The following is an 11,339-nucleotide window of genomic DNA, read 5'->3' as shown; positions in this document are numbered from 1 at the left end:
ACCATTTTGCTCTGGTGTATATGGTGCTATCAATTCTTTGTGAATACCATTTTTTACTTTGTTTGCCATAAATGCATCCTTCACATACATCAAGTGTATTAATTTTAGGCAATCCGAAAACCATTCCTTTTTTACTTAACAACCTTAAACCCTTAATGTTAAGATGCTTATATCTTAAATGTCATAAATTAGACTCATTCTTTTAAGTTACGACAAGCGTATGCCTTTCAATATTTGACAAAGTGGCAACATCTTATTTTGTGTCATGCAAACATTTATTGTAATCAAACCAGATTTTTTATCTTTAATAGTGCATGAACTATCATCAAATATAACTGAATATCCATCATCTATCAATTATCCAACACTTAATAAGTTATGTGATAAAGTAAGAACAAAGAAAACATTATCAAGGTATTTTACCTTTCTTTGATTTGTCTTTACCTCAATTGTTCCTTTTCCTTCCACTTAGATTTATTTGTTATCTCCAAGTTTAACTTTCAACTTGTGAGTTTTATTAATATCATGAACTTATGAATGAGTCATAAATAACTTACTATTTTCTTTATTTTCCTCCACATAGCTTCCTTGCTTTTCTTTTTTCTAGCAATATGTCTTAATTTTCTTTATAAACTTTTTTCCAGTAATTTTTGTATTCTTTTGAAGTAGAAGACTCCCCCTTAACCTGAAATGCTTTTTCTCATTTTTTTCAAGTGACCTGTTCAACCTTGCTTCATGTGCTTGCAAGGAACCCATTAGTTCATCAAATAAATATGTAGATAAATCTTTTGATTCCTTAATTGTGATAACACATGATCAAATTTCAGAGTTAAACTTCTCAAAACTTTTACAATAATTATATAATCAAAAAGATATTCACCATAATATTTCATTTGACTAACAATTTAAATCACTCGAAAAAGAAAATCTTGAACCGATTCATTGCTTTTCATGAACAAAATTTCAAACTCTTGATAGAGGATTTGAAGTTTTACCATAATCACCCTTGATGAGCCTTGAAATTCATTTTAAAGTATTAACTAAACTTGCTTTGAGATTATTGCTACTGTAATTCTCGAGAAGATTATCTCATGTACAACTTGTTGAAAGAAGAACAATGCCTTTCAGTCCTTCTTTCTATTCTCCCTTAGCTTGATTTCATCATCTGGATCAGAATATTTATTCTCTATTAAGTCCCAAAAATCTCGAGACTTGAATAAAGTCTTCATCTTGATACTCCAAAATTCATAGCATTTGTCAAAGAAGATGGGAATAAGGGGTTGAGACATAGAATTACCATTGGAAGCCATAATGCATAATTCAAATTGAAACTAGGCTCTGATACCACAAATATTAGGAATGAAGAAGTAAGGAAAAAATAGAATACTATGATGTAAATAAAAGAATCCTTTCCATTCAAGAAAAGCGATATAGTATTTAAAACAAAAGAATTGATAAGAACACTTACAAGATATTCTCAAGTACACACTCTCTATATCATTTACTTCATGAACTATGATCCTATTTATAAGACCTAGTTCTATATTATTTACTTCATGAACTATGGTCCTATTTATAAGACCTAGTAGTAACTATCTCTCACTCTTCATGTCACCGATGATTGAGATAGTTATTGAAACTACCTTATAACTATTATATAACTATTAGATGATTGAGGTAGCTATTGAAACCACCCTATAATTACTAGATCATGATAACTACTAGATCACGATAACTACTAGATCATGATGCGTGATCTTCGCTACTTGTTATTGTTATCACCTTTCACAACTACATGTAACAATACAACAAGTTGAACTAAATTTAAACTCTTCACCTCTAATGTATAACGACGTGACGTTTAAAAAGGCCCGCGTAACATATTATTAGGCAAATTCATGCTAACATAATAGAAGAACATTGAGATCACTCACAAGAGATTGTGTCCTCCAAATTAAAATAAAAGAATACTATTGGTAATGGATAACGTTTGACTCTTTAATTTTAACAGTGAACCATTAGTTTCTTTTTATTCAAAACTTTTTATTGTTGATAGGGTGATGATATTCCTACCCAATCGTACGCGTGGCAGCCATGTTATTAGAGAAAAAGACTTGAAATATGTCATGTCAGTTGAATCCAAATATTTTTTATTTGTTAAAAATAATTTCCTAACCACAAGACCAACTATATAACATCGCTTCGGACACTGTTACGATCGATTTCCTTTTACATCATGTAACTCATCTTGAGAATTTGACTTGGTCATCGGAGAGGTTACGTCGAAAATCCCATCCAACATTGATCATTTGCTATTCGGAATTACCTTGGACATTCAGGCGAGATCAAGGCTCCCAGCAAAGGCTGAGTCAGAACCGAGGTGAGCTAGTTAACAATTCAAAGCCTTTCATCAAAACTTTTTCTTATCATTTTATTGCTAAAAGAAGGCTCGACGTGTCGCTAGAACACTACTCGATATACACTTGAAACGAATGACCCAACAAGGATGCTTTGATCCCCAATAGCACCTTTGCCTATTGTCTGCCAACCATCAATATTTTCTTTTGTCAGAACTTCTCTCGAAGGTTGTTCAATAATCGTAGTCTCTCTTCGTTATTTTGGGATGGCAACTCACATGATCATGTCTATAGAGGTTTTCCTTAGCATGGCACGAGTCGAACTAGTTAACGATTGGAAGCCTTTCATCAAAACTTTTTCCTACAAATCCTAAAGTGTTTTATATATCATCGACGCAATTAGTTCAATCACTATGAATATAAGAATACAACTTCAAATTTTTTACCAACGCATAATAGACGTCATAATTGAAAATTCTCTTAGTGTATCTAATAATTATTTTAGTTGCTCCAAAATGATGCTTGCTACGACTATGCATGAATCTAGATAACAAATTAAATGCAAACATAATGTCCGCCCTAGAATGTATGAGATAAATTAAACCTCTAATTAAATTTTTATATTGTTTCTCATGGACTCCATCGTTTAACATAATTTGGCTTACAAGTTGTCACATAAGACCTTTTTAACAAATCTTTAGCATATTTCTCGTAGCACCAAAAGATTTCATTTATATTTTAAATAATTTTCATTCCAAGAAAAGAATGTAACAGTGCTAATTTAATCATTTCAAATTCTAACATCATACTTTTATGAAATTCAATAAGTATATCTGATAAGTTTTTAGTATAATCACATCATCGATATACAAACAAATGATAAAAACTTTCATACCTTGGGCTTTTATACATAAGTTGGTTCATTTAAACTTTTCTAAAACTTATATTGAAGAAAGTACTTGTCAACTGTGTCGTACTATGCTTTCGATCCTTGTTTTAAACCATATAATACTTTATCTAATTTATACATTTTATCTTCTTGTTCTCTAATTTTAAATCTTTCAGGTTGCTTTACATAAATCTCTTCTTGCAATTTTCGATTCCAGAATATAGATTTAACATCAAATTGATAAATTTGTTATTTTTTATGGATTGTCAATGCTAATACTATTCTAATTGTATCAATTCTAGTAATCCGAGAAAATATTTTTGAAAAGTCAATATGTAAAATTTGAGCATACCCATTGGCAACTAAATAAGCTTCGTGTATAGCGAGTTAGTAGCATTAAATTTTGACTTTTACACCTGCTTTAGTTCAATCACTTCTTTTCGTTGTTTGCAATTTGTTATTCATTTCTTTCACTCATTTTCGTTTCCTGCTACAACTTCAAAACAAGTAGATTCCAAAGTAAAACATGTAAGATCATCATATTGATATATATGTGAAAGACTATGGAATTTTCTTAGAAGTGTTTCAGTATAATTAGAATAACTTGAATTAGAATTATTAAAAATATGAGAAGATTCGATCGAGGTATTATGTATTATGTACCTTATCGACTTCTTCTCCATTATTGAAATTTCGACTGCTTTAGGGTTTTAAGCTTCTTCTTCATTAAAACTAACATTATAACTTATAATTAATTTCTTAGTTATGGGAATATGAAAATAAGCAATACAACCTAATACCTTTAAGCAACTTACATTGTATTTAAGTCTAAAACCTAATAATTAAGTCTAAAACCTTGTATTTCATTACTATACCTAATAAATAAATATTTAATACTTTTATCATCAAGTTCTTTTTTTTCATAGGAATATGAAAATAAGCAATACAACCTAATACCTTTAAGCAACTTACATTTGTCTTTCTTTCTAATCATGCTTCATAGGATATATTTTCTTGCATTATATTGATTAGAAAATGGTTTAATAAGTATACTATTATAATCATAACTACTACCCAAAACTCTTTTGGTACTATTTTTTCTTTAATCAAACACCTAATAGTCTCAACTACAACTTGGTTTGTCCGCTTTAATTTTGTTGAGGGATATAACTTGCTATCAGTTCCCTATGAATACATATATTCTTGTAAAGAATAAAGAAATATTTTAAAATAAATTTTAATAAAATAACTACTTTATTTTTTTACAACAAAGAATAGAAATATCGATTCATTTATTTTAATCACATATTATTATAGTATCATAAGAATACTTTTCACAAAGTTCAATTATATTATTCCACGAGATTTTTAATGAGGTTTCAAACCTTTAAATCACACATAAACATATTATAGATACAAGATAACAATTATTTGACTATGAGAAAGGAAGCATTCACTGAGAAGACCCGTCACCAAAAGCTAAAGGTCGATAAATAATGGCAAAATATTTGCTTGGTTGATGACTTTTTTATTAACATCTTTAAAGAAAATGAAAGTATTGGTTATCGTGTGAATCAGAGATTCTGATATTATATTATAAGATATTATATTATATATAATGAAAATGAAAGTATAATTTTATAAGATATTATATTATATTTAAAGAATATTTACATCTAAGACTCTGTGGCCCAATGGATAAGGCGCTGGTCTACGGAACCAGAGATTCTGGGTTCGATCCCCAGCAGAGTCGTGTGAATCTAATTTTATTTTGTATATTTTTTGAGTGAAAATATATCTATTTTTCGATTAAATTAAATATATTTTTATTTAAATAAAAGCTGGCTTCTTACCTGGTCATATAGATTCAGGTGTGGCAGCACCATGATTTGAGATGTGCAAGCAGGCCTTTCAAGGACTTCGCAGCTGCTGAGCCATAGGCTATAGGGTTTGCAAGATCTCAATGCAGCAAATTATGAGAGACAATGGACATCATCACTTGACCTTCTTGTATACACACAGCAACTACTAACCAACTATTCGATGTTAGTCGATCATTAGAAGCTTTTTATCAAGACTTTTTAATATTATTTTGACATTAGAACGAGGATCGAAATATCACGGGAGCACTATTCAGTAGACGCTTCAAATGAATGAACTAACAAGGATGCTCAGATCTCCATCAATAGTACTTTTGCCTTTGCCAAAACTTTATTAATGATAAAATGCACTATGCATTATTCTCAAATAGTTCTTGCCTTTTCTTTAACAGTATTTTGTAAGGATTCAAACTAAATTATATCTTGATTTAAGATTTGACATGAACATGGCATGTTGTAGTTGGTTTAACAAGTCATCAATGGTGTGTATTAGTTCTTCATTGTAATTTTGTTTAAGACATGATAGTCGATTCAAAAATGTCAACCTCCTTTCTTTGGAACTATCACGACCGGTGAGCTACTCTTGGCTGAATGACACTACTCTTGATAAGCTCAACAACTTGTCTTTAGATTTCTTCTCTTTTCATGATCGAACTCTTGTACATGCTAAGGTTCCGCAAAGGGGCATTGGACATAAGTTGGATTTTGTACTCCACTACATGCCATGGAGGAAGTATGCTGAGTTCTTCGAAGAGCTTCAAGTACTTGCTGATAAGTCATCATAGGCCTTCATCTTATATGGTTTTATAGGTCAATGTCAAGGCTAATGTTTGTGTTGCTACTATAATTGATTATATGATCAAGAGCACAAACTTTTGACACATGTTCATTGGCCTCTTTGCTGGCGGTTGTGAATAGGTCGATTGGCCATTAACTTTGATCATTCTAGATGATAAACATATTTTCATCCTTTAGGAATATGTATTGTTGGGGCCAATCATAGTAGATGACTTCTCGATCCTACCAATATAAACTTCTAAATATATCTTGATATATCTCAGAGGGCACCACCTTGTATGTCATCTCGTCGATATATTTGTTGGCGATCATAATTTTAAATATGCACTATTGATTTATGCTCATTTCAACATCTTTGTGGATCCAATCTAGTGGATAGAGGAGTGATCTCAAGTCCAAGTTTTTGCACTTAACTTGCCAAGATTAAATTCTTTGGATTTCAGTGTTAATGATGGTATTGATGATCTCTTGTTTTACTTGGATCTTAAGAGTGAATAATTCTTCTCAAACTTTTGGATATGAGGATTTGATTTAAATCTATAACATTTGGTCTAGCCATAAGTGATAGACTCAATTCCAAGTGTGAAACGGGTGCTAGTTTGGTTTGATCTTCTACGGTAATAGTCGTCTTATATCGATTCTGATTATTTTTCTTCCATTTCTTTAGGAAAAGTTTAGGATGATCCTACTAGTACTTCTCTAGTGTATGATCTATAATCTTATAGTGATCGCAAAACAAATTATTTTGTTTTAAAGAAGAAGTAGCTTTGCTACTTTTAAGATTCTTCTTAGCTTTCTTGCATTCTCCACATTCTTCTTATTCAATTCTTTTTCTCGATCATCACTATCATCATGCTTGCTATTATGATATAACAAGTTTTGAGGAGGCTCGGTTTAATGTTTATTTAAGCATCACTATCATCATGCTTGCTATTATGATATAACAAGTTTTGAGAAGGCTCGGTTTAATGTTTATTTAAGCATGGAGGCCAATGGTGTATTTCATCACTATTGAGTGGTCATCAAGAGAAATTCTGATTGCCACCACACTTATTGTCAGAACTCTGTGGTGTATTCTTTTACAAATCGATCCCTTTGATGGTGTAGCTAGTGTTACTTCCTTCGTCTTTTTTTCGAGACATCCCATAGGATAAAATTCTTCTCGAATGAGGCTTTTGAATCATGTCCATGAAATAGTCACGTAGATTAAAATGGGTATCAAATTGATCTATCCATTAGTCTAATACATTAAGCACTGATCAAGCCATCGTAGGAGGATATGTTGATGTGAAACTCAATGTGAAAGGATCGACTCATTGCTGCAATGTTTCACTTATTGTTTGCAATATTTCTTGGGACCACCGTAACCCGTTTGCTTGGTGGCTACCCGTATTTGATTTCTTACTCTAAAAAACTTATCATTGAATTAAACCTTGCCTCTACCTTGTCATTTGCCAAGGTAGAGGCAATAGCTTTAAAAAAAATACTTGGAACAACAGGGAGATCAACCCAGATTTATCAACAATCTACTTGTGTTATGGTAGATATTCTTTGGATTGACGATGACTCATCGGATGTGATGCCACTTAGTAGAAGCTGAAACGGTGGAAAAAGGATAAGCATGGATGCCGATTGAACTGGTTAGACATATGATTTATTATATGGAGATATATGATTTATTTCTCTTTCACCTCCATTTGTACATGAATCTCCCACAGAACAGAGCACACAAAGAATGTCAAGTCAGCAGCAATCGCGTATAGTTATAATATTAAGCACTGCACCGGGAAGAAGCCCGTCAACTGTGTTTGTCGAAGAATGCGATGAGGCCGTCGTAGACGACCAGCTCGGCATTAACCCCCATCACGAAGTCCAGATGTGCGTAGTCCTTCACCAGCTGAGCCACGAGCTTGTCGGCGTCATGGTTGCTGAGATCATTCAACAGCAGGTGCACGTCCTTCACGTCCGACAGATGTCCCCGCAGCCGTAGCAGAGCAGCAGCGGCAGGTGGTGTGGAATGTTGGACATATGGTACTCGGGTGGGCTGCTCTGCCCATACGCAGCCATGTTGGCCGTACTGCTCCCGTGGTCGTATTTCGTTATCACTCCACGTCTGAATGCTGTGAGGGCTCAAAGACAGATATACATACACTCTCTTGTGTGGAAGAAATCCAAGTAGTTCAAGTATATGATATTTTAGATTTGTATCAGACGGACTGACTCTGAAAAATGGACGAGTGTCCTCACGGATGTAGGCTGGAGTTCATACTTCAAGTACATGTCAACAATGGAGTCACTGAGGCAGCAGTTTGGCCCTACATCCAAAGTGAGTGTGTCGGGTGTGTGTGAAGAATAAGGAAGGAAAAGCAAATACATATGTAAATTAATTGAAGGCCACAATAATAAATACATATATGATTAAAGTCAAATCAAACTTATGTTGCGGGCGGAATATTATCAGCGGAATAATTTGTACGTACCTGTTAATGATGCCATAAGGTCGTAGCACTTCACCCCCGGCATAGCACAGACCAACTCCAAAAACATGGTTCCGACTGCCCTGCTTATCCATTAGGAACACACTTGAATTAGAAGAGCTTTCTTTTATGTCAATGTATGGCCGGTCATGTTGATAAGGCCTCTGACGATTTTGTCAGCACACTTTCTTTTGACAACAACAAGAGGGATATGTTAGTTTATGTACCCTTTAGGATCAAATATCACATTTTCTTTTGACAACAACAAGAGGGATTTTGTCAGCACATTTTCTTTTGACAACAACAAGAGCTGTTAACACGTAGCGAGAATCACATATCACCACCCTTCAACTGCCTGCACAGATCAACCTCGCCATCTCCTTCCTCCTCCTCCTCTACCCTATAAGAAGGCCATGAACGAGGTCTCATCCTTCATCCACTTCCTCCTCATCCTTCTCCCCGTAAGAGGACCAATCCTTGGTGAAGGAGGTGATCTCACCTTTCGCTTACCTCCAACATGGGATTCCGTTGCATTAACTGGCGTCTCGTCATCGCCTTCGTCCTCTCCATGGGCTTCCAGGGCGAGCTGGCTGGAGCTCGCGGACGACGGCAGCTGGTGCAAAGCCTCGAGGCGGCGGATGATGGGGTGTGCACCGCCGTGGTGAGCCCTCAGGGTTACGAGTGCCGAGAATATGAGGTCGCGGAGTGCAGATAAACGAGGATGGATTGATGATTTGATGCGGGCATGGCATGAATGGTTGAAGCTGGTTGCGTCCCTTGCAGGTGAAGACGCAAGACGGGTACATACTGACCATGCACAGGATCCCACAAGGAAGAGGAGGCGGCAGCGCGGGCAAGAGGCAGCCTGTGCTGCTCCAACATGGAGTCCTCGCGGTACGTTTCCTTAAGCAATCTGCAAGTGTAGCCGTGCATGCATGCATGCACGGTACGTTGTCTTCTTCGTCATTCTTCTTCTGATGATGATGATTGACGATTGATGAATGATGGCAGGACGGGATGACATGGCTACTGAATCCACCTCAACAATCACTGGCTTTCGTACTTGCAGACAAGGGATTCGATGTATGGATTACACACGGCAGGGGCACCAGGTGGAGCCGTCGCCATGAGTCTCTCAATACATCAGACACGGTTGGTCATCTTCTCTACGTTGCTGATTATGAAGTATTGAGCAGGTTGTTGGTATAATTAGCATCATCCTTTTGTTGTCTGGTAGGCTTATTGGGCGTGGTCATGGGATGAGTTGGCCAGCTATGATTTGCCTGCTACTGTGGGTTTCGTATTCCAGCAAACTGGGCAGAAGCTGCACTATGTCGGTCACTCCATGGTAGGAGACTTTTCTTTTAATTACTTTAATGCCAATACATATCATTCTTCCTTCCACATTGAATTACTTTGTACGTATGTATGTTCTACTACTACCACCACTACTACTACTACTACAACTGAGTGACGTTGGATGCTACAGGGAACTCTGACAGCTCTATCAGCATTCTCTGAAGCGAAGCTGGTGGATAAGATCAAGTCAGCTGCCCTTTTGAGTCCGGTGGCCTATCTGACTTCCATGACAACTCCGATCGGAAGAGCTGCAGCCGCCGCATTCGCAGGAGAAGTAAGAACGAGTTCACAACACTCTATTTTTCTCATCAGGGGAGTTACATCATTCATTATCTTCCTCTTTAATTTTCCGACGTCCAGAGCTGTGTCATAGCTTTCTTGCTTTTTTTCTTGCAGATGTTGGGAGCGCTTGGAGTGGCAGAATTTGATCCTAAAGGGTACATAAACTAACATATCCCTCTTGTTGTTGTCAAAAGAAAATGTGCTGACAAAATCGTCAGAGGCCTTATCAACATGACCGGCCATACATTGACATAAAAGAAAGCTCTTCTAATTCAAGTGTGTTCCTAATGGATAAGCAGGGCAGTCGGAACCATGTTTTTGGAGTTGGTCTGCGCTATGCCGGGGGTGAAGTGCTACGACCTTATGGCATCATTAACAGGTAAGTACAAATTATTCCGCTGATAATATTCCGCCCGCAACATAAGTTTGGTTTGACTTTAATCATATATGTATTTATTATTGTGGCCTTCAATTAATTTACATATGTATTTGCTTTTCCTTCCTTATTCTGCACACACACCCACACACTCACTTTGGATGCAGGGCCAAACTGCTGCCTCAATGACTCCACTGTTGACATGTTCTTGAAGTATGAACTCCAGCCTACATCCGTGAGGACACTCGTCCATTTTTCACAGAGTCAGTCCGTCTGATACAAATCTAAAATATCACATGCTTGAGCTACTTAGATTTCTTCCTCACAAGAGAGTGTATGTATACCTGTCTTTGAGCCCTCACAGCATTCAGACGTGGAGTGATAACAAAATACGACTACGGGAGCAGTACGGCCAACATGGCTGCGTATGGGCAGATCAGCCCACCCGAGTACCATATGTCCAACATTCCACACCACCTGCCGCTGATGCTCTGCTACGGCGGCGGGGACATGCTGTCGGACGTGAAGGACGTGCAGCTGCTGTTGAATGATCTCAGCAACCATGACGCCGACAAGCTCGTGGCTCAGCTGGTGAACGAGTACGCACATCTGGACTTCGTGATGGGGGTGAATGCGGAGCAGGTCGTCTACGACGGCCTTATCGCATTCTTCGACAAACACAGTTGATGGGCTTCTTCCCGGTGCAGTGCTTAATATTATAACTGTTCATAATTTATTAGGCTGTACGGAGTCTCTCAATACTGAGAGGAAAACGTTTACAATTCTTGTCTGAAGGCTGAAATATGATTGCATTGAATTGGCGTCATGCAATATACCAAAATCGTAGAAACTGATCCAGGACATGCATTGTACGACTTTGCATAATAATAATAATTATTATTACTATTATTTTGTTGAAAT

General features: G+C 36.3%; 2 protein-coding genes and 1 non-coding gene across 3 annotated transcripts; 2 read left to right on the top strand and 1 right to left on the bottom strand.

Moving 5' to 3' along the window:
* Positions 1 to 4,926: 4,926 nt before the first annotated feature.
* Positions 4,927 to 4,999, top strand: TRNAR-ACG (transfer RNA arginine (anticodon ACG)). The gene has a single exon. It is a non-coding gene; the product is annotated as a tRNA-Arg (tRNA).
* A 2,723-nt stretch (positions 5,000 to 7,722) lies between these two features.
* On the bottom strand, positions 7,723 to 8,471 carry LOC135677469 (triacylglycerol lipase 2-like). The gene is made up of 3 exons (XM_065189828.1): positions 8,405 to 8,471; positions 8,146 to 8,239; positions 7,723 to 8,044 (listed from the first exon to the last, which is right to left on the bottom strand). Exons 1-3 carry the CDS (start codon positions 8,469 to 8,471, stop codon positions 7,723 to 7,725), a joined length of 483 nt encoding a protein of 160 aa, XP_065045900.1.
* A 447-nt stretch (positions 8,472 to 8,918) lies between these two features.
* LOC135677468 (triacylglycerol lipase 2-like) lies at positions 8,919 to 11,105 on the top strand. Its single transcript, XM_065189827.1, has 9 exons — positions 8,919 to 9,098; positions 9,185 to 9,295; positions 9,413 to 9,553; positions 9,639 to 9,749; positions 9,891 to 10,034; positions 10,157 to 10,197; positions 10,342 to 10,421; positions 10,586 to 10,681; positions 10,783 to 11,105. The coding sequence occupies exons 1-9, from the start codon at positions 8,919 to 8,921 to the stop codon at positions 11,103 to 11,105; spliced, it is 1,227 nt and encodes a 408-aa protein (XP_065045899.1).
* The last annotated feature ends 234 nt before the right edge of the window (positions 11,106 to 11,339 follow it).

This window comes from Musa acuminata, chromosome BXJ1-6, assembly GCF_036884655.1.
Source record: "Musa acuminata AAA Group cultivar baxijiao chromosome BXJ1-6, Cavendish_Baxijiao_AAA, whole genome shotgun sequence".
NCBI lineage: Eukaryota > Viridiplantae > Streptophyta > Magnoliopsida > Zingiberales > Musaceae > Musa > Musa acuminata.
This window is presented reverse-complemented; position numbering and strand designations above follow the sequence as displayed.